Raw genomic sequence first — 23,088 nt, 5'->3', positions numbered from 1 at the left:
ATAGAACATCCTCAAGTTACTGATGAAGAAACTGAGGCTCAGGGAGAGGAAATGACTTGCCTGAGGCCACATGGCTAACCAGAAGCCAGGGTGGGATTTGAACACGGGCAGCTAACTCAAGCCACTCATTTAACCATGATGGGAATCAGTAGCACTGGAAGTGTCTGGAAATCAGACACAGGAAGATAAACCCGAGCCTGTCACCCGGCACTGGCATGTAGCAGGCACCAATAAATGTAGGGTGGATGAAGGAAAAGAAAGGAAGAGAAAAGGGAAGGGAGGGTGGGACAGAGGAAGGGAAGGAGGAAGGGAAGCTAGGAAGAAGGGGGGAAGATGAATGGATGCATGGATGGATGGATGGATGGATGCATGAGTGGATGGACAGATGGATAGAGGGATGGACGGATGTATGTATGTATGGATGGATGGATGGGAGAATGGATGGGTGGGTGGGTGGATAGAATAATGGATGGGTAGAAAGTTGGATGGGAGGGTGGATGAATGGATGAATAGGAGGCTAAATGGGAGGGTGAGTGGATGGGTGGATGGATAGAGGAGCAGTTGGATTGGAAGGTAGATGGATGGATGGATAGAGGAGCAGTTGAATTGGAAGGTAGATGGATAAATGGATGGATGGGAGGCTGGATGGGAGGGGGGATGGATGGATGGATGGATGGATGGATGGATGGATGGATGGATAGATGGATGGGAGGCTGGCTGGCTGGCTGGTCGGCTGAATGAATGAGTTGCAGACAAATCTTCAGATGAACTCCAAGTCTCCCCTGCCTATCGCCTAGCCTCAAATCCTCTGAGCCAGTTATCAAAACTTGGTTGGCACTTCTTCACTCAGGCCGTCCATAAGTGCCAACTTGGGGACATTTTTCACCAAAGATGCCCATCTTAAGCAATGGGGAGAAACCCAGGACCTAGAGGCAGGACCCCTAGTCTCTCATCCCAACTCTGCCACTGTGTGGACCAGGGCCAGCCAATCCCTGCTCTGGCTTCAGTCTCCCCATCTGCATCAAGAGCGTTTGGCACAGCTCTGTTCTGAGCTGTGTCCATGTCTGATGTGTAGCCAATAGGGACCCCCCACACCACAGGGCAAGAACAAATCTCACTCATCCTTGCTTCCTGGGGTGCTAGTGCCTTTGCTTCCTGGAAAGCTCCTATTCTCCCTTCAAAATTCAGCTCAGATGTCACTTCTGATAAGCATCCCAAAGTCAGAAACAGAGAAAAATGCAGACTCAGAGAGAGAGAGAGAGTGAAAAGTAGAAGTATTTAGAGAAAGAGAGAGAGAGAGAGAGCAGGAGGCAAGGGGGGCAGGGACAGAGAGGAAGGTGGAACAGGACACAGAGGCTGCCCAGGCCAACAAGGTCAGTTTGGGACTCAAAGCTACAATGACGAGGCCCTGAGTCCCCTCACCTCCCAGAAGCTCCTACCTGGAGCTAAGGAGGGCACTGGAGGCAAAGGCCAAGGCAAGTCCTATGTGACTGGGGAATAAACCAGCCAGGAGATACCGAGATAGAGGAGTCATTTATTGAAAGCTCAGGGTTTGCTACTGAGGCCCCAGAGCTCTCTCTGAGGCAGTTCTATGATTAGCCATGCAGTTCCCACCCCAAACTTGGAGAAGTGCTTCAGGGCCAGAGGGCATTTTTACTGTCACCAACATCAGCTAGAGACTGGGAGGGAAATTGAGGCAGAGTAGACAGGTGGTCTCTAGTAGTCAACAGGGAAGGCTGGTGGCCATGTCTCAGCCTCAGGATGCCACGGTCAGCACAACAGCATTCTGTAAGGAACAACCACTCTTGGTTATACCCCTGAGTCTCTGCAATGCCCCATCCCTGCAGCCATCTTTACTCGCCTGCCCTGGGATTGGCCCTGTACCTGGAACACAGCAGGCACTCATTAAATGAATAAATGAATGATGAAAAAATGACATCCAGTGTGGGACAGGCTCTGACTTGAGGACTTAATAGACTCAAGTTCAAGTGCCATTTCTGCTATTAATTTACTGTGTGACCTTGGGCCAGAAATCTGACCTACTTCAGCCTTGGTCCTCATCTGAGAAATGCGTACAGAACTCTCTGCTCTGCCCACCTCCTAGAGCTATTCCACCACCCAAAGTTGGGCTGGTTTGAAAAAGATTGTGAGGCCATATCAATATTCCACAAGAAAAAGTGTCATGATCCATTGGTCATATCTGCTGCAGACACAAGATAAGGGAGAGACAGCATATGTGTTTGTTGCTGTTGGACCAGGGGAACTGTGATTCTGTGAGTGAATCTTAGGTTCCATTCTAGAGACCAGATACGTGTCTGAATCCAATGGGAAAGAACTCCATGATTGATTGATGATGTCTGCCATGGGCAAGAAATGGAGGAGTGGTAGCACACATGTCATATATTTGCCATTCCTAAGTTAGGTAATTTGTAACTCACTGAGAAATTTAGAAAATGGGTCAGGGACAGACAAGAGGATGAAGCAAAGCATTCCCCTCATGAGTTTCAAGCAGGGCTTTCCAGAGACAAGCTTAAGGCCCATCTGGGCCATATCTGCAGAGAAGACTCACCTCTATGATCTCCAGAACTGAACTGGAAAAATTGATATTAAGAACCTTAGGCAGGGGAATTCCAACATCCAGGGCCACTGTGAAGAGAGAATCATTGAAAACAAAGGTATGTTGGTGGGGAGGTCTTGGAAACTAGGGACCCTCGGACCCTGCTGACCCTATTCCATCACTTTCACTAGCCAGCCAGTTTTCTTCTCAAGGAATCAGCTTCTTATTGGCAAACTCCTACTCATCCTCCTACATCCAAACAAAAACGTCCCTATTCTGTATTGTGTCAGTGGTGCCCCTGTGTCAAGTCTCCTAAAGGCTTCATCAAACCCTTACACACTCTGGGTCATCTATATTCTAATCATTTGTTTATATGATTATTTCCTACTAGACTGTGGGAGCTTAAGGCAGGACTGAGGTCACATCAGCTCTTGAAGCCCATAGGCTGGCAAGATGTAGGTGCTAATCAATGTCATTTAAATGGAAAAATTGGTGCCTCATTTTCTGCATCTTGCAAATGAGGATCGACCTCTCTCTGGCTTCAGTGTCCCCATCAGAACTATAAAGAGAGGCAACAGACTAGACAATCCCAAATTCAGACACGCCATGTGTCAAGAGAGCAAAACCTGCCATACCGTTAAGCTTTGGTGCATACACTGCCCGGACCACATGGCTGAGCCATTCTTCTAAACGCGATTCCTGCAACAGAACACACAGGGTGGTGGGGGTGGTGCTCTGGGGTGTGGCTTTGTAGGCAGCAGCACCCCCTTCCCAGGGAGAGAAACCCAGGGGCCCAGCTGCCTCAGCCTCCCCCAAGCCTGAGGACACAGCTCCTGGCAGGCACAGGGCACTCGGGGGTGGCCTGGGCTGTCCACCAGTGACCCCGAAAGAGATTCTGTGATTTAGGCTGGCTTTACCCCAGGCCCCATGAGCTTGGAAGAAGCGCCTTCCTGTAAGACTCTGTTGGGGCTGGAGGTGGGCAGTACCTAAGAAAGAGGGAAGGAAATGTGCCCAGCTCCAGTCTATGGGGTCTGACCTTAGATTCCTGTCAGTTTAGGGACTCTGAGAATGTTCTAGAACCTGAGCCCATGGTGAGATTCCAGAACCTCAAAACTCTGTAAGAAGCAGGAACCTCGGGGCTCTGTGAGCTCTGAAATGGAACTTTCTGAGTTTGGGAAACTTATTACTTGGGTGAAGTTCCAGAATGATGGACCTTTGTGAGGTTCTAGATATCCACAACTTTGTGAGGTTCCAAGACCGTGGAAGATCCTGAGATTCACTTTCCTAAGATGATCACTGTTTCTTTCTCTCTCTCTCTCCCCACTGCCCACCCCACACCCTGCCCCGCTCTCTCACACACACACGGCTTGATATTTGCCCACTTTGGCTTACTGGGGCAGAGCCCAATCCTGAGGTCAGCTCAGCCATGTGGCCCATGACTCATGGCCACCCCCTTTCCATGCCACACCTGAAGACTCTCATCCCCACCAAGCCCCTCACCCTCCCAGGAACTTACGTCAAAGGCATGGGTAAAGGAGGAGGCCACCTTGACACTGAGCCTGGTGGAGAGAAGAGAGATGCTGGGGCTCCCGCTACCCCCAACCAACCCTGTCCCACCCCCAGCCTGCCCCACCATAGCTCTCAGGATCAGGAAACAGGGTTACAAGCCGAACACTCTGCTCTATCCAGCCTTGACTCAGAGACTCAGTTTTCCTACCTGTAAAATAGACCCAAAGGGACCTAACCTCCCTTCTTGAGGCATCATGACCACCACCTCTGGCCTTGGCGCCTTTGTCTGACTCCCAGCTATTTGACCCTGGGCAGGTAGCTGAACCATGCAAAGGAGTGACCCTCCCCCAGACTGAGCACTGGATACAGAGTGCCTTGCATACAGCAGGTGCTCACTCAAGGCAGCAACTCACTGATGGATCATATCTGGCCCAAGTGCAGATTCAGGGCCTGAGCCTGGGCACGCATCTCTACCTCCTAAAAGACTGAGGCGTGAACTGCCATCAGGAAGTGGAGGTGCACCCATGCAGCAGGCGAGCCCCTCCATCAAAGTCGGCAGTGGGGCAACAATGGAAGGCAGGGGCCAGCAGTAGCCTGAGGAGCCTGTGGGGGTGCTAAGATGGAGTCAGAGGAGCACTGGGTGCCTGTGGCGCAGGACGTCAGGTCTCAGCAATCTCCAGGAAAGTCCCTACTGCCAGGGGACGGACAGACAGTCTGGGACCCCGCCATGGTGACAGCACTGAGGCCCAGACTGCAGACCTGCTCTAGGGACAGCCTGCCGTGTGAGCCTGGGCCAGCACAGTGCTTTGCAAACTGTAAAGTACTGTGCATGGAGATGGTGCTTTGCAAACTGTAAAGCACTGTGCATGTAGATGAAGGACTGTCATCAACACCGTCATTCTGGTCATTATGATTATCATGATGGATGCCTAGTTACCACAGGGGTGAGGAGAGTAGAGAAGTAACAAGTAACAAGTCCACATAAATAACAACACACTTCCTGACACTCAAGGCCGGTTGTCTCTTGGTTAGCCTTTGGGGCTGAAAACTCAGGAGTTTGGACTCCACATCCTGGCGGCAGGTTTATCTCTCAGAGGCAGGTTTTCAGCAGCAAAAGGGTGCCATGGAAGAAGCCCACTCTTGAGCCTGCTGCTCTGAGCCCCCGATTCCTTGTCTATAACAAGGACTAACACTGTCTCCTCCCTGGCGGGTCCTGAAGGCAAGAAGGATGCTGGAAAAACACCTGGAATTGTGTTGATGCTCAAGAAACGGGAGGTGGATCCTGTCAGCCCCTGATTCTTGTTCCTAAAGACAAGAACAAGATCCTGTCCCCAGGATCCCACGTTACCGTTCCAGGGACAGAGAGATGTGCAGCTTGGTAGCCGAGGGAGTCAGCTGGGCACGCAGAGTCATGACCTGCATGGGCAAAGCAGGCAGAGGTCACCCCCAATCGGCAGAAGGAGCTTGAGGACGGGTCTGCCTCCATCCATCTGTTCCGTCCACTAACCCTTACTGAGGCCCTACTGTGTGTCAGGGTCCATGCTGAGCTCTGAGAAGGTAATTTGAAGGTTTTGCTGTTTTCTTGAACAGCAGAGAACCACAGTATTAAAATTGAGGGCAATTGGTAATGTAGGAGAGGAAGCTCTGGGGCTGCAGGAGCTTGGAGAGCCCCTCAAGCACGCCTGCTGTGCGGTGAGGGAAGGCCTTTCCAGTGAGGTAACAGTTGAATCTTGAAAGATGAGGAGTTAGTGGAAGGAAGGGGAAAATGGCACTCCAGGTGGTGGACCTAGCACAGACAAGCCAGGGAGGGAGGACCTGGTAGACCTGAGTAGCTGAGGTTTAGGGGACAAGGACGAGCAAGGCGAGGATGGGGCAGGAGGACAATGAATGTCAGGCTCAGGTGTTTGGCCATGGGGAGCCAAGGTGGAGGATCGGGGGAGGGGCCTGCCTCGGTCCAGATGTGTGCAGAGGTGGGGTGGAGGAAGCTGACTGGAGGGGGAGGGTCAGAGGAAGCTGGAGGGTCGTCAGGGAGATAGCTGGGCAGAGAGAGGCTGGGGAGATGGGGAGCAACGTCTGAGATCCCCAAGAAGCAGCGTGGGCAGCCCGAACAGGCCCAGGCAGACGTGACAGGAGGGAGCAGGCAGGAACTGAGGCAGGGGCTTGGGTCTCAGCCCAGATGATGACAATGGTTGTGGGGCAGGGGGCTTCCTGTGCTGGACTATGTGGGGCTCCCACCCTGAAATCAGGGGGACGGTACCTCCACAGTCCTGGAGAAGGTCACCCCCATTTGGAACCCCAATGCCGGGCCCCACCCACCCCTTGACCACTCACTGAGTTCAGCTCGAAGAGGGATTCAGGGGTCCCCTGAGGGACATAGAACAGCACATGGATGTTGGCTGGGAGGGAGACCAAGGCCTTCTTCTTGTAGAGTGTGACCGTGGGAGCTTCCTTCACCCGCAGGGACAGCAGGAGTTGCTGGTGCAGGGGCAGCTTCCCCAGGGCCTGGAGAAATGCAGGGGCATAACTTAGATGCGCCAGGACTACAATCAGTCAGTCAGTCAGCAAACACTCACTAAGCACCTACCAGGCACCAGGCAACGTGCTGGGTAATGAGGTTACAGCCTGAAAGACACAGGCCTGGTCTCAGCCCCCATGAGGCTGACACTCAGGTGTGGAGACACTAACCTGCAGGACTGCCAAATCAGACTTCCTGTCTCACGCAGAGTCAGAATCCTCCCCGAGGCCACAGGCTCTGTGTCCTCCATCCCCCGCCCGCCTCTCCACTTCACCTGCTCCCCTCCCGCTGCTGCCCCTCATTCTCCCGCCAGATTCACCGGCCACTTGGCTACTCCTCTAGCTGCCAGGGATGCTCCCAGCAGGCGCCAGGGCCTTTGCACTTGCTGCTCCCCTGCCTGGAAATATCTTCCCAGAGAACTGCAAAGTTCCCTCACTCACCTCCTTCACTCAAATATTACCTCTTCAGTGAGGCCTTGCAGAGCACCCTGTCTGAAAGCACCAGCCAGCACTCCTAAGCCACCTTCGCCACTCCGTGCTCTTCCACCTTCTGACGCTGTCTCTGTTTTTGTTTATTTGTGCAATGTCTGTCACCTCCAGCAGAATGGCAACCCCTTGAGTGCAGAAGCTTTTTTCTCCTTTCACCTTTTGCCCTTTGTGCAGCCCCAGCTGCAGGTATGCCCTTGTTCCACTGCAGGGCCTGTTACACAGTAGGTGCTCAGTGGATATACGCTGACTGCCTAAATGAGTCATACAATCAGGAAATTCTGAGTCTCATAATTGCAACGTCATGAAACTAAGGAAATTACAGAACCACAGAAGCTTGGAACACATAATTATGTCCTTTGGGACACTAACCTGCTGGAATTTGAGTCTAAGCTTCCTCAAGCCCAGAATCCCCAAGGGGCAGGATCATCAGGACCAGGAATCACCTGATTCCACCCTCACATGCCACAGAATCTGAAGCCACATGGGGCTCTAAAGCTACGAGGCCAGCAAATGGAGACCAAAGGATTCAGCCTCCAGAGACAAGCCCAGCTCCCCCATGCTAGAGGGGCAGGCCCAGCTTGCTGCTTCAGGATACCCCTGCCCCAGCCAGCTCCACTTGCCCCATGTCCCTCTCCAGTCCTACTCTCTGGAGGTTCTTCTGAACGTCTGACTCCAATCACATTCCTTCCATGAGGCTCCTATGCACTTTAGCCAAGGGACTCTGGAAAGCCAAGGCCCTGACCTCATTCATCCAGACTGCTTTGAATCACCACCTTCAAGAACTCACAGAGTTTGTCCTCTGTGCCCCCAAACCCAGCTGCCATTTCCATCCTCTCTGGTGAGAGCCCAGACCCCCTAGGCCTCTTTCCAACCTCTTTCAGAACCTGCTGTTACATAAGGACCTTGTAGTAGACATTTTAACTTCAGTACGAATTCCAGTTCTCACAGCTGGAAAGCAGCTGGTCCAGCCCCAGTTGAAGGATGGGAAAGCTGAGGCTAGGCTTTGAAGTCATGTATTCATGTCCACTAGTGAGACCTACCTGACCCTCTCCCTTCTCTTTCCTCTCCAAGACAAGTGCCCTGAGTCTTTTCTCTGGGGACATTGAAAACTAAGGTCAGGATGAAGTAAGCCAGTTGGAAGAAGGGAGCTCAGTAACCTGAAAAGACTTGTGTCCTCGTGTGCTACAGAAAAAATTTCCGTAGGATAAATGCCCAACTGATTTCTGGGGCAGTCAAGCCCTAATCCTTTACTCTCTAAGCAAAATCTGCTATCAGGAAAGGATGCCGTGTTAGTCATTCACACTTTAGTGTGAATTTGGACTGAACTGTTCAATTGCAGTTCCCTGGAGAGCTGTATTGAGAAAGATTCTGGAGTCCATTCATGGTCACTAGGAAAGAGCTACAGTGATCAAAACCCATGAGAGCATCACTCACCTCAGGGATCAAAGCTGCCAGGTCTGTAGTTGTCAGTGGGACATCACTGGGAACCTGGACCCCCAATGGGAGAGAGGGTTGGTGAGCACAGAGACAGAACAGGAATCCCTCAGCACACAGAGCAGTTTTGTTCACCACTCTTCCTCCCACTCTGCCAATTTCATACATATATCACTACAAACACTCAAGTTTGTTCTATCAGCTAGCGATTACTGAGCACTTACTGCATGCCAGGCAGATGCTAGGGGCTTTGCACACCTATGCTCATTTCACCTTTACAACAGCTTAAAGAGGTGGGTGCTACCATTGCCCTCATTTAACAGATGGAGACACCGAGGCTCTTGCCAAGGGTCACACAATAGGTAAGTGGTGACACCAGGATTTGAATCCGAGCAGGCTAACTTCAAAACCTTTTACTCTGCCAAGGCTCACGATCTAAAGGCCCAGGGATGTGACCCCAGATCTTTTTGCCTTTTACCCAAATAGTATTTTCAAAAACTATGAATTTATTTCTAGTATTTATAAATCAGGAAGTCATATGTAAATTTTTCATTTTCGGCTAAAGAGTTGGAAAATCTGGTCACACTGAGCCTGCACCCCCTCCCTTTGTGGCAGCTGAGTGGCAACTGCCTGAGAAATGGGGCACAGGGTCCCCAGTTCACTATAGTCCCATCAGGCTGCTAATTGATGGCCCAGCCTGTGGGGGCCCTGATGTTTGAGACCCCCCCCCCACACCAAACTACATATGCCCACTTCTCAGAACAGCCCTGTTCACACAGGATAAGCATACATGCAGCACCAGGACGAGGCCTCTGACATTCCTCTCTCTTGCCACGATGCTCATATGCAAACACCCAATGCTCCTATACACACACCCACGTCCACAGGCCGCTCAGACATGCATGTTCTTACACGCAGAGTCTCTGCTTGGCTATGACTGCCCCCATCCCCCAGCTGAAGACACCCTCTCCCCAGCTCAGGGTCCTGTTCCAGCCTCCCAGAGGCCCTCAGAGTGTTGTCTGGACCCCACTTGCAAGAAGTGAGTGACCAACCCGTTTCCTCGGGCCTGAGCTACAGGTGGGGAGCCCAGGCTGAGACCAAAATAAATGCCTCTGGGTGGGGCTTCTGGGGTCTGGGCTTTCCAGGATGTCAGAGGGGCCAGAATGGACAGAATGGAAGTTGGGAGGTACTAGAAGCTGCAGAACAGATGTTTGGGTAACTCTTGGTACAATCCAACCCTAGTTTTCTTCCTTCCTTCCTTTCTTTCTTCCTTCCTTTTTTCCTTCCTTCCTTCTTTTCTCTCTCTTTCTCTTTCTTTCTTTTCTTTTCTTTCTCTCCTTCCTTCCTTCTTTTCTCTCTCTTTCTCTTTCTTTCTTTTCTTTTCTTCCTCTCCTTCCTTCCTTCCTTTCCTTCCCTTCCCTTCCTTCCTTCCTTCCTTCCTTCTTTCCTTCTTTCCTTCTTTTCTCTCTCTCTTTCTTTCTTTTCTTTTCTTTCTCTCCTTCCTTCCTTCTTTTCTCTCTCTTTCTTTCTTTTCTTTTCTTTCTCTCCTTCCTTCCTTCCTTTCCTTCCCTTCCTTCCTTCCTTCCTTCCTTCCTTCCTTCCTTCTTTCTCTTTTTCTGAGACAAGGTCTCATTCTGTGGCCCACACTGGAGTGCAGTGGCGTAATCACAGCTCACTTCAGCCTTGACCTCCCAGGCTCACGTGATCCTTCCTCCTCAGCCTCCCAAGTAACTGGGACCACAGGCATGCACCACCATGCCTGGCTAATATTTGTATTTTTTGTAGAGATGGGGTGTCTCCTGGCTCAAGAGATCCTCCCACATCAGCCTCCCAAAGTGCTGGGATTACAGGCATGAGCCACCCTGCCTAGTTTTCTTTTCTCCCACTCAAATCTGCTCTTGAGAAAGCAGTGGAAATGTTAGTGGTTCCCACTTTAGTGCTTAGACTCTAGAAAGGCTCTTCTGATACAGGGATGGAAAGTGGGCTTCATTCCATATGCCAGTCCCGACCAATTGAAAGTGACCTCCTGGAATGCCAAGCTGAGAAGGATACAGAAGTCCCAGTCAGGTTTAACCAGGTAGAGGACCACGATCGATTAGCAATGTCTCCCCTAAGCACAGGAGTGGACAACAGCAGTGTACACACTCTAAACTTGCTCAACTCCCTTTTATTATAGAGAAGAGAGCTCAGCAAGGCTAATCAGGGCCTAGGTCAACACTAGCAATGCCAAGGCACAGCAGGGCAAGGAGCCCCCATCCCCATCCCCCGGGCACCACACTCACCAGCTCAGGAGTGATGTCCATGTCGAGGGCGCCGTTGGTCTGCAGGAGTCCAAACACGGTGTTGAAGAGGTACAGTGGCACCATCACCTGGGATGTGTGGTCCTTCTTGGGTGGCACCTTGGCTGGGGCACAGGACTTGGGGAAGTCAATGATGTCACCAGCTACACTCTTCACGATAGGCTGCAGGGGCAGGAAACAGGGCCGAGGTGCTCACCCACCTGCCTTGATCTGGCATCCCCTATCTAGCCACCCCCAGCAGGAGGAGAGGCCCCTCTGGTTACTCACGTTGATGTCCAGTTCTATGTACTGGTTGGAGATGAGAGGCAATGTGGCCAAAGAGAATTCCAGGGACCCAAGAGCCCCAAGGGGCACCAGGCCTGCATGGGAAAGGGGGGGCGAGAACGACCCTATAAGCCCAGTTCTCAATCATAATAGCCCCTATTTCCATTTATTGAGTGTCTGCTGAATGCCTAGCACTCTACTAAGCATTCACTTGGCTGCTACTGTCATCCCCATTTTACAGATGTGGAAATTGAGGCTCAGACAGGGGAAGTCACCAGGCCAAGGCCACACAGTCACGGCATTCAACACCAGGATTCCTGTTTTCCAGAGTTGATGCCACTAACACACTTCTACCCTGCCTCTCTTACATAACACCACCTATAGAGACATACCGGCCCCAAGTTTTCTATTCTTTTCCTGGTTGTGCCTTTTTATATTTTCCCAAACCCATTTTATGAACACAGAAGGCACTTGTGTCTCCATAACACACAGAGAGACTGGGGTCTGCTATGGCTGCGGGGCCTTGGGTTCCTTACTTGAGCTCTCTGGGCCTCGGTCATCTAGTCTGACCAGGTAATCATCATATCTTCCCCGTTTCTGACAGTGCCAAGCACACCCTAGGTGCTTAATAAATGTTGGTCTGCAGCACCCAACATAGAGAGAACCTATGGTTCTCGGTCTGCCTGCCCTGCTAGGCGGCCTCAGCCCAGAACTCCTCTATGAGGTTCCTCAAAGGGGCAGCCTGTCAGTGTGAGGAGGAACTGAAGGACCCCGAGATCCTGCCGCTTCCGGCTCCCCTTAGTACCCTACCCCATTGGGGTCATACAGAGACGGGTAGAAGGGGCAAAGAGGAGGGCATTGAGCCCTAACTTACCCAGCACAGCCCCCAGGAGCTCATTCACCACGCCCAGCACACTGTCCACCACGGGGCACAGCTGTGTCAGGGAGACACATGTTACAGGGCAAAGAAGAGCTCGCTGCTAGGACAGCTGCATGTTCTTTAAATGCTTTGCTATCTGCTGCTATGTGGTGCTGGGGACCAAGGCAAGGCAGAAAGCAGAGACAGACAGAAGACACACAGGTGGGAGGCAGGGAAGGGGCTGGAGTTTGAGGTGTCAGAGGGTTGAGTGGGCCCCCAAGCTGTCTTCCCTTGGTTACAAAAGCCCCATTAGAAAACCCCTAAAGGTGGCTGGGGGACCATGGGAGACACATTTCAGGGGCTGGTTTGGGCATGAGGACAAGGCCTTCACCTGAGGAGGCAAAAGCGGCTTTGGTTCCCCATAAAGTCACAGGCCATCCCCTGCCATCCTACATGGGCACCGGGAAGCTTAGGATCAAGACCCCACAGAGGAGCACCTCCTCTCCTCCACCCAGAGAGTCAGGCCTGGATCTGGAGTGTCCATTCTGCATATCACCACGTGTTCATTCCTAACCCCTGTGCTAGGAGAACAGGGAGCAAGTGGTTCGACTTTCAGAATCCAAGTCTGGGAATCACAGAACCTAAGTCCCATAGCCCACTGGAGGGGGAGCCTCAGAGAGGACGCAGTCCAGCCCCTTCATCCTCCAGCTGAGGCCAGAGAAGAAGGGGGCCTGTCCAAGGTCACAGCTGTATTCAGAGAGACAAAAGAGGGCTGTTGCACATCAAGTGGGGGCCCCAAACTCCAGGGGACTTCTGGGGTCAGGCAAGTCACAGAAATGAGAGGAGACCAGAGGGGCTCTGCTGGGGGTGGAGAAAGCAAACCCTCTGAGCACCAGATGGGAGGTACCAGAGGTACTTCCCACTTACAGGAGGGAGGTATCAGGCAGCCAGGGTGGCTGATTGCACAATAGAAGCCAGAAATCTGGACCGTTACGAGAAATCTTCAATGCTGAATATTGGCAATGAATGCTCATTTTCAAAACCTTTTTGTATCACACAAAACCTAGCTGCTGGCCAATTGCCCCAGAGACTAAGTTAGGGGCTGCCATTGAAATGCACCCTCATGCCCTGGTGGAAGCCTGCCTGACATGGTCTTGCCTAGGGGCCCCTCCTCCTGCTAAGCTTCTTTTCCAAACTGGCTTCCTCAAGCCCAGGGCAGTTTTGCCAACCCTAGGCTCCCATTCCTCTGCTGCCCCCAGCAGCGTTCACAAGAATGCACAGGGAGAGCCAGCCAGGCCGTGGGGTCAAGAGGCCTGACTGCCCTTTGCTGTCTATGCGGCCCTCCCCTCTTCCTCCGTGATATGGGGTTTGGGCCAGACCAGCTCTCTCGAGTGTGGAAGCCAGGATGTTCTGGGGCAGGCCATGGACAGGCATCCTTTAATCTTAATATGTTTAATTGTGATGTATGAATAAAGGTACATGTGTTTTTCTAGACATGATTGCCAAGCACAGGGCTCAGTTTAAAACCATCAAGTGATCCAATTTTCATTTCAAGCTAATTTAAAGAAAAACATAAAGTCGGTACTAATACAAATGGCAGAAACAGAGCAGGGGGTAAGAAGGAGCCTCTGATTTGGGAGCAGGAGACCCAGGCCGAAAGGACCGTGTCATCCACCCCCAGACGCAGGCGCGCCAGGAAGGCCGGTCAGCAGGCCCGGATGGGATTACCGGGTGGGTGTGGAAGGGAAGTACAGCCTAATCCTGCCTGGCGCCAAACTTTACCCAAAACCAGGGGGGGAAAGAGGCCCAGTCCTGGGAGAGGGCATGCTGGCACACGGCCTGCACACTCACCAGTCCCGGAAGCACCTTGAAGAGCATCTGTTCCACGACCCCAAAGAGTGGTGTGGGCAGCAGCCTGAGCAGAGGGAGACACGTGTGGGTGCGGCTGCCAGGTGGACGGTTCAACCCAGATGACAGGGTCGGGCGGACACTAGGGGCTCTGGATTTCTCCTGTCTCTTCTCTTGGGGGTGGGGTTGACTGGGGCTTTGGAGACCTGAGTTAAATCCTGGCTCCTCCTCCCGAGGGAACCCAGGGGATGGCTTCATTTTCCCCAACTGTACAATGCCCACCTTAGAGAGCTGCTGCTGCCCAGGTTACATGGGAGTGTGTATGTGGCTGGTGTAAAATCTGTGCTTGACAAATGTCTGTCTCCTTTGTCCCTCTAACAGTTGTAGACAAGAGACATTTAGGCCTAGGACAATGGTTGTTATTGAGCCCCCAGAGTGGGGGTTCAACAAGTATTTGTTAGATGAATGAATGAATAAATGAATGAATGAATGAATGATGGCCTGAGGATAAGTGCATGCAGACGGGCTCAGGTCTGTTTGGAGACCATGGGGGTGCAGGATGGCAACCACAGAGCCCCAAACACAGGACACCAACACCATCCTGGGCTCCACTCCTCCCCAGTGCCCCTCCATCCCAGAGGAGCAGGACGGAACCACTGGAATTTAAGGAGCCCAAAGCCCTTGCTTGGAATCCCTTTCTTAGGGCCCTTGTGGAGACAGGAGCAACCCAGTTACCCTGTTCCTGGGAGCTAACACAGAACTGCCTGATGATCCCCCACTGCTCAGAGTTACCCAACAAAGATGGAGCAGGGGCCGGGATTGGGCCTGGAAGGTGGACACAGAACGGGGAGACACAAGTGGGAGGTAGCTGTGGGCTGGCTCGGAGTGCTGGCAGAGGCCTTTGATCCAGCCAGAGCGCAGCCCCTCTCTATCCCTGCCGGATCTGTGCATGTGACCCTAGGCAAGGAGACCTCTGGGCCTCCATGGTCCCATGAAGGTGATGATTCAGAGGTCAGGCATGGTGGCTCACACCTGTAATCCCAGCACTTTGTGAGGCCAAGGAGGGCAGATCACTTGAGGTCAGGAGTTCGAGACCAGCCTGGCCAACATGGTGAAACCCCGTCTCTATTAAAAATACAAAAATTAGCATGGTGGTGGGTGCCTGTAATCCCAGCTACTTGAGAGTCTGAGGCAGAAGAATTGCATGAACCCGGGAGGCAGAGGTTGCAGTGAGCCGAGATGACACCACTGCACTCCAGCCCGGGTGACAGAGTGAGACTCCGCCTCAGAAAAAAAAAGAAAAAGAAAAAGAAAAAGATAAAAAGTGATGATTCAACAAGGTGTAGGGAGGGCCACCTGGACAGCCCCTAGGAAGAGACTGAAGTCACAGCCCCTTCCGAATCATCAAATCCAGCTCCACATATACAGATGGGGACACGGGGGCCCAGAATGGGGAGATGGGGAGTGGGTCTCCCTGAGGTTACACAGCAAATCAGAGGCAGAGTTGTGTCTCATGTGCTGAGAGCAGGGGCTGAAATCCTGCAAATGGAGGGATCCCAGCCGACCCTGGGCCCGCTCTGGGGGAGAGGGGACAGCAGGATCCCGTGAACCAGACTAGGGGAATTGCCCAGGAGTGGGTGGCACAAGCTATGGATTAAGCCGGAGTCCCTGTCAGTGGCGGGACTCAATCTGTCGGTCTGTGCAGTGGGTTGAAACCGGCGGGGCAAGCGGGGGTAGGATGAGTTCAGGCCCACGCAGCTGGCAGCTCCAGGGAGACCTGGGAGATGCCCAGATGGGTGCAAGATGATCCTGAGCGGGTCAGGGTTGCAGGCTGGAGCCTGCAGACTGGAACCTGCAGACTCACCCTGAGAACAGGCTGATGTGGCCCAGGAGCGTGCTACAGCGCTTGAGGATAAGGATGGGCGTGCCCCTTGAGCTCACGCCCAGCGCCACCCGCGAAGTCACGTTCACCTCCGCAGCCAGCTGCAGAAGGCCCCCAAAGGGGCTGCAAGAAAGGACTCTGGGGGCGTGGCCAGGCAGCCAGCCCCCACCCTTGGCCCCGCCCACCAGGGTGGCCCTGCGAGTGGCCTAGGCCCTGTGTCCCCTTCTCAGCCTCTGCCTCCCTGCCCCATTTTGCACCTCCCTGCACCCTCTTCCCCGACCCTCTCAGGTGAGCCTGAGCAGTGGGGTCTGGGTCTGGAGGAAGAGCGAAATGGAAGTCCCTGGGGAAGGGCAATGGCATAGGATCCAGGGGGGAAACGGTAGGATTGGGAGTCCCTTGGGGAGGAAATGGAGTGAAAGGAAATGAGGGGTACAGAGGGATGGGAGTGGGGAGACAGCAGAGTAGGAGTCTCCAACAGGTCAGGGGGTGGGATAGGAAGCAGGAGGGTAGAGGTCCCCAGGGCACACTCACCCAGAGCAATGCATGCCCACTTTGGTGTGCAGGCTCAGCTGCACCCCAAATCCCGGCAGCAGCTTCAGCGACACCTTCGGCAACGTGAGCTCCTCAATCTTCAGACTAGGATGGGAGTCAGGGAGAGGGTTGCTCACTCCCAGACACCCCCCAGTGCCTCCACCATTCCAGACCAGGCGGCGCCCAGAGTGGCTCTTGGTGGTGTCCCCTATCTCACCTCAAACCCACAGAGCCAGCTGCGAGCCCTTGGCCCATCACTTCATGTCTCTGGGCCTCAGTTTTCTTATCTGTAAAGTGGGGCGAAACTAGTTCCTACCTCGCAGGGGTGTTGCAAAGACAAGCGAGATAATTCGAGTGCAGAACCTGGTACGGTGTGTGCTCAACAAATGTCCTATCATCATCACCGCTAGAGGCTCGAGGAATTAAAGTTTTTCCCCACTCCATCCCCACAGTCTCAGCCCTGGTTTGGTTTCTGGCCTTGACATTGCGCCCCGCTATACCCATGCACATTCACACAAATGCAACCCAAGTGGTTTCTCAAACACAACTCCTCACAAGTCATTACTCTCTGTCCTCTGGGTCTTTGCCCAGGCCATTTCCTCTGTCTAGAACACCCTTCCCTTGACCCTTCTTCCACTCTGCATCCCTCTTCAGCTTGCTGACTCCTCCCAGTTCACGTGCACTCCTCCAGGAAGCCTTCCATCCTGGTTTTCTGCCTCAGGCAGATGCCCTCTGAGCGCCTGTCCCACCCTGCCTGGGATGCCTCCATCACTGCCCTGAGCCCATGGGATCTTCGCTGTCAGACTCCACCACCTATGAGGAGCTCTTTGAGGCACAAACAATGCCAAGCTCATGTCTGAGACTCCAGCCTCACCGAGAAAGCGGATTTCACAGGGGAGGGAGAGTAAATGTTGTATTAACAATAATAATAATATCTATCCAACACTTACTCTCTGCCCAGCTCTATTTCAGCTGCTTGGCACAGATTAACTCACTGTCCTGGCAACCACCCCATGAGTAGCTGCTAATACTGCAGCCAGTAAAAGGCAGATGGTTCAAACTCCAGCTCTGCCACTGACTGACTGGATGGGCTTGGGCGAGTCACAGTGCTGCTGTGCCTCAGTTTCCCCATCTGTAAAAAGGGACATTGACAACACCTACCACAGAATGACACATAGCGAACCTCGAGCAACATCAGCACTTACCAGCCCGCTTTCTGGACATTATGTTCCATTTAGGGAAGTGAACACCCATCAGCCCTTCTTCCGCTCCCAGTACCCCATTGCCTCCTGTCCAGTGACTCTTCTCCATACACTGGGCTTCAGCCTTGCCTGGGCCCTGTTGTTTGACCTTCCCCTAATTCGCCCACCAGCCATAGACTGGGTTCCACTGGACTCGACCAGGCAGTATGGGCTGTGATGAAACACACAGACACATTCCCCTCTCCTCCCCTAGCTGGGTGAGCTTGGGCAGGTCACTTTACTGCCGGGAGCCTCTATCTCCTCACCTGTTAAATGCAGTTCATAATAGTCCTGCCTCTGGGCTCAGTGAGATAATTCATTTACAATGCACAGTGCTAGACACACAGAAAACCCTGAATAGGTGGTCATTGAGTTAGTACATATTAGCTATAATGTGATGCTCTTCATTCATTCATTCAAAAATACTCTTTGAGGCCGGGCACACAGTGGCTCACGCCTGTAATCCCAGCACTTTGGGAGGCCGAGGCAGGCAGATCTCCTGAGATCAGGAGTTCTAGACCACCCTTGAACTACTAAACTTCTCTACTAAAACTACAAAAATTAGCCCGTCGTGGTGGTGAGCGCCTGTAATCCCAGCTACTCGGGAGGCAGAGGCAGGAGAATCGCTTGAACCCGGGAAGCGGAGGTTGCAGTGAGCCGAGATCATGCCACTGCACTCCAGCCTGGGCAACAAAGCGAGACTCTGTCTCAAAAAAAAAGGGAAAAAAAAGCTTTTTGAGCATACACTGTGTCCCTATTTATGAACCCGGGGACACAACAGTGAACAAGCCAGACAAAAATCGTACCCCTCCTGGGGTTTATAATCTAGCAAAGGAGACATAAAATAAACCTGGAAAATGTATAGTGGGGATAAGAAAGGGCTAATCAGCGCACACCTCTTTTGAGCAGACACCTGGAGGAGGTGAGAAAGGGAACCATGCAGATAGCTAGATTAGCCCAGAGAGACTAAGCAGCTTGCCCAAGGTCACACAGTGAGTAACTAGTGTTGACCCCAGATCTGGAACCCTCAACCACAGTGGCATTCTGCTGTTCTTGTCCTGCCAGGCATGCAGTAGAGTCATCATTTTTAGACCCAGATCACAACCCTCCCACACCACCTTCACTGCCTATCGGACAAATTAAAAGAGCCAATCTCTCCTCAATTCCTGGAAGCAAAGCCAAGTCTTCCTGTAGGGCATGCGGCAGGTGGGACTCACCTAGAGAGCTCCTCGACAATGCCAAAAACCCCTCCGTGGCCCAGCAAGCCGCCTCCTCCAAGCAGCCCTCCTGAGCCCAGGAGGCCCTGGTTCACGGCTGTGACCGATCCCAGCACATTCTGCAGAATGGGTCCCCCAACCAGTGAGTTCTGGATGGCTGCAGAGAAAGTGGAAGAAGGAAGGTACTAGAAACTCCAACCTCACCCCCAGGACCATGGCAGCTGCCTCCTTCCTCTGAGATTGAGTAGGCTTCTTTTTTAAAATGGAATTAACCCAGAGGTTACACTCAAATGGTGGAACCCACTAAGCCATAACAGCCTCTTACTCCTGCCGCAGGGCCTGTGGCCACCCTCCCTGCCTGGCACGTGGGAGGTACCCAGTAAGTGTTTGGAGAATGAATGAGCAATCTCATAAAAATCCCTTCATTTTACCAGTGGGAAAACTAAGGCTCAGAGAGGGGCAGAGACTTGTCCAAAGTCACACGGCAAATTGGGTTGGGATCAATAGTGTAACTTGGGCTCCTGATCCTGGACTGCCCTATATCACTGAAAGGCAGGGCAAAGAAGGGAGAGCTTGTAGCCACCAGGGTTCAATCAAGTTGGAGAAGATGGTCCCTGCTTCTCTCCTGGGCACTCCAGGCCTGACTCTGTGCAGACTGTGGGAAGGGCAGGATGGAGGAACGGCCCTGTAGAAGTAGGGGCAGGCCAGGGGGACTCCCTGAAGCATTTCTTGCTCACGACCGATCTACTCTATCCCTGAGACTGTCACCACGGGCCACTGGGCTCTGTAGGGCCAAATGCCAAGTACAGTTCCCCTACCCTAGTAATGTGAGGCAGAGACTGGCCCAGCTAGCATCCTCCTCTTGACCTCCTCAACCTCACCCTGTCCCTGTCCCTGAGCCACACGCAGTCCCCACACAGCCTCAGCCCATATCACCCAGTCCACCTCCCATAAGAGGGAATTCATCGCCCATTCAAGCCTGCAAGGGAAACTTTTGCTCCTGCACAGCTACTCCCAGGAGAATGTGCTCTCTAAGCAGCTGGGAATCACAACCTGCTCTTATCTGCTCTTAAAGCAGATGCTCTAAGCATATAGATTGAGTCGTTGACATTGCAGCAGCCCCCTCACAGACTGCCCACCTGGGGCTCACCTTTGCTGAGTTCATCCTTGTCAATCTGAGCGAGCGTGCCCACTGTCTCTAGCAGCCCCTGGCATGGAGTCACCAGGCCCCAGAGCAGAAGCAGGGACCACAGGCCCAGCATGGCTGGCTGCATACCTATAAGGAGCAGAAGGAGGAACTCAGACCCTTCTCCTGCTCAAGCCTTTCCCCTCTCTGTTCCCATTATCAGCCTTCCCCCTCCCTCCCCACCTGGCGCAGCCCAAATTCAGCTTCACTCCCCTCCCAGGAAAGCCTTCTCCTCCCAGATGTAAGCACAGCTAACACACAGGTGGCACGGTGCAGCTGCCAATGTACTCAAGTCTCCAAGGCACTTTCCAAGCATCTTCCTCATTGGGTTCCATTTCTCAGATGGGAAAACTGAGACCGAAAGGAGTAGGGGACTAGACCAAGGCCACAGAACTAATCAGAGACAGTCAGAATTCAAGCCTAAGTCCATCTGACATAAAAATCTTCATCCTCAGAGGCCCAGTGAGCCTGGCCGGGTGTCTGGAGTGACAGCTGTAGACAGAGGGGCTTCCCCCTCCAGGACAGCAGGATGAGAGCTTTGTTTCCAGGAGCTGCTTCCCACTGGCTCATGAGGCTGTTTCAGAAGGTCTAGCTGACTGGGGACACCCAACACTTAGACTTAACATGTCCTATCTTTCTCCACCCCCTGCCTCCATGCCAAATCTTGTTGAAGAAGGGAATGGGGTGGCAGGCAGGGGCATGGCTAATCTGCTAAGTTCAGAGAGTGGGATTTTTCTTTAAGCAGTTCCCTATTTGCCCACTCAATCACATATCCATCTATGCCCACCCGTCACTCCTGCTTAAACCCTTCAGTGGCTCCCTGTTGCCCTGGGTTGAAACCCAGGCTTCTTGCCATTACCCACAAAATCCCTGCCTGCCTCTTTGACCTCCTTGAGCTTAAACATGCCAGGCCCCTTCCCACCTCAGGGCCTTTGCACATGCGGTTCCTTGTTAGGAAGGCTCCTCCCCAGTTCTTCGCATGGCTGACTCCTTATCATTGAGGTTCTGGATAAACATTGCCTCCCTGGAGAGGCCTCCGTCCTTCACTTTGTCTAAAGTAATCCATCTGTCACTAAACATCACCCAGAATATTTATTTTAAGGTGCTGATCTCCATTTGCAATTATGCATCTGTTTGTGTCCTCATTTCTCTTCCCTGTAAACTCCATGAAAGCAGGGACCATGTCTAAGGCCTCTGTGTGTGGTTGTGTGTCAGAAGGGGTCCCTGCTGAGGGGGCAAGGGATAGAAATTCAGCAGCATGTCACTGGCCAGGAGAAAAATGGGCACTCCTGGAATTGTCTCCATAGGATCATCCTATGGACAGGGATCCCCTGCCCACCCGCCAGGCTGTGAATGTATACCAGTCTTTGCCTCTCTCTGGGCCCCAGATCTGTAACACAGTTTTTCTCTTCATCCACCCTCTTGGTACCCCCAGTCTCCTCCTAGGGTGAGTTATTTCCGTGCCCATCATTCATATGGGAGGGCAGAAGGCGGTAGAGTCAATGGCTGGACATCAGGACGAGAACAGGGCTGCCTCAGGCTGTCTTACCCTTGCTCCTGCAGCTCCACAAGGGGTAGGTGGGGGCTCCCGGCCTCCTGTCAGTTCCTCCACCCACCCAAGCTGAGGGGTGGCCCTTATATGCCCTCGCGGCTCTGAGGACACAAAGGGGCCACGGCCGCCAGAAACCCGTCAATATGTCATGTCAGAAGCAAATTGCGGTTTTCCCCGAGGGCCTGGGCTAAGCCTTCCTCCTTGGAGGCGAGTAAGGGGACTGGGGTCGGTGCCCAGGAGTGGGAGTGAAGGTGTGGGGGCTGCGCAGGCAGCCATCTCCCTCAGAGCCAGGGGTGAGGTGTGGGGCCCTGCCACCTATCCATTTAGCCACCTATTGGGCTCCCTCCAAGGCTCCCCAAGAGCCATTCCAATGGCACAGAATCCACCCTGCCTACCCCACCCCTTCCCCAGCAAAGGCCTAGGGAGGCAAAGAAGGGACTTAAAGCTGCTGGGTCTTCTACCCTCTGCCACCCCCACCCCAGGCCTCACATGGAGAGGGCTATGGGCCTGGAGACAGGGACTCTGGGCCCACTTGGGGGAGGGGCATCAACTCCACCCCCACCTCCCAAGGCTCAGTATCCCCAGAATTCCAGAGCTTTGTCCCCTTTCCAAGGCTGGTCCAGATGACAGCGATAAGAAATGCATCCATTCATTCACTCCACTGCAGGCATTTGTGAGGCACCCACTGTCTGCTAGATGCTGGGGAAATCGCTGTAAATAAAAGAGACAAACTCCCCCACCCTGAAGGAGCCGACTAGTGGAAATGCAATGCAATTTAAAACTTTCTAGTAGCCACATTTTTTGAAAGGTAAAAAGAAACAGGTGAAATTAATTATAATAGTCTAGTTTATTTACCCCCACCAAATCCAAAATATTCTCACTTAACATATAACCAACAGAAAATTATGAATGGGGTACTTTACTTTCTTTTTCTCATACTAAGTTTTCAAAATCTGCTTACAGCACACCAAGATTTGGACTTGTCGCATTTCAGGCAATCGCCTTGTGTGGCTATTGGCTGTCATATTGGACAGCACAGCTCTGAAAGGGACAAATAAGCACATAATACAGTAAGTTGGGGCTGGGCGCGGTGGCTCATGCCTGTAATCCCAGCACTTTGGGAGGCCGAGGCAGGCAGATCACAAGGTCAGGAGTTCAAGACCAGCCTGACCAACATGGTGAAACTCCGTCTCTACTAAAAATACAAAAATTAGCTGGGTGTGGTGGCAGGTGCCTGTAGTTCCAGCTATTTGGGAGGCTGAGAGAGGAGAACGGCGTGAACCTGGGAGGCGGAGCTTGCAGCGAGCCGAGATCACACTCCAGCCTGGGTGACAGTGAGGGACTCTGTCTCAAAAAAAATAGATAAATTATGTATATATATATATATATATATACACACACACACACACACACACAAATTAGCCAGGCTTGGTGGCGCACGCTTGTAAGCCCAGCTACTTGGGAAGCTGAGCCAGGAAAATCACTTGAACCTGGGAGGCAAAGGTTGCAATGAGCCAAGATTGCCTCACTGCATTCCAGCCTGGGCGACAGAGTGAGACTCCATCTCAAAAAAAATACAGCAAGTCGGAAACTAATGACAAAAATAAAGCAGGGAAGGGGCTCAGGAGTGTGGGGAACGGGTGTCATTTTCAATAGAGTGGTCAGGGAAGGCCTCATATTGGAGCAGGGGTGACTTTTGACTGGA

At 52.6% G+C, this 23,088-nt stretch overlaps 1 protein-coding gene across 1 annotated transcript; it reads right to left on the bottom strand.

Annotated features, from left to right (window-relative positions):
- Positions 1-1,514: 1,514 nt before the first annotated feature.
- BPIFB3 (BPI fold containing family B member 3) lies at positions 1,515-21,443 on the bottom strand. The gene is made up of 16 exons (XM_024239037.2): positions 21,381-21,443; positions 19,796-19,921; positions 18,646-18,802; positions 16,188-16,292; positions 15,639-15,779; positions 13,778-13,841; positions 11,942-12,002; positions 11,071-11,162; positions 10,786-10,965; positions 8,504-8,557; positions 6,398-6,568; positions 5,415-5,482; positions 4,074-4,116; positions 3,193-3,256; positions 2,570-2,646; positions 1,515-1,786 (listed from the first exon to the last, which is right to left on the bottom strand). The coding sequence occupies exons 2-16, from the start codon at positions 19,917-19,919 to the stop codon at positions 1,757-1,759; spliced, it is 1,431 nt and encodes a 476-aa protein (XP_024094805.2). The 5' UTR covers positions 19,920-19,921; positions 21,381-21,443; the 3' UTR covers positions 1,515-1,756.
- Between the last annotated feature and the right edge of the window lie 1,645 nt (positions 21,444-23,088).

This window comes from Pongo abelii, chromosome 21 (assembly GCF_028885655.2).
Source record: "Pongo abelii isolate AG06213 chromosome 21, NHGRI_mPonAbe1-v2.0_pri, whole genome shotgun sequence".
Taxonomy (NCBI): domain Eukaryota; kingdom Metazoa; phylum Chordata; class Mammalia; order Primates; family Hominidae; genus Pongo; species Pongo abelii.
The sequence above is the reverse complement of the archived record's forward strand: the minus strand, read 5'-3'. Positions and strand labels throughout refer to the sequence as shown.

Coding starts and splice junctions, on each gene's coding strand:
- BPIFB3 (XM_024239037.2), bottom strand. CDS start 19,919: ATGCAGCCAGCCATGCTGGGCCTGTGGTCCCTGCTTCTGCTCTGGGGC. Junction 15,780..16,187: donor GTGGGCATGCATTGCTCTGG/GTGAGTGTGCCC, acceptor CCTTTCTTGCAG/CCCCTTTGGGGGCCTTCTGC. Junction 3,257..4,073: donor CCTTTACCCATGCCTTTGAC/GTAAGTTCCTGG, acceptor GTTCTGTTGCAG/GAATCGCGTTTAGAAGAATG.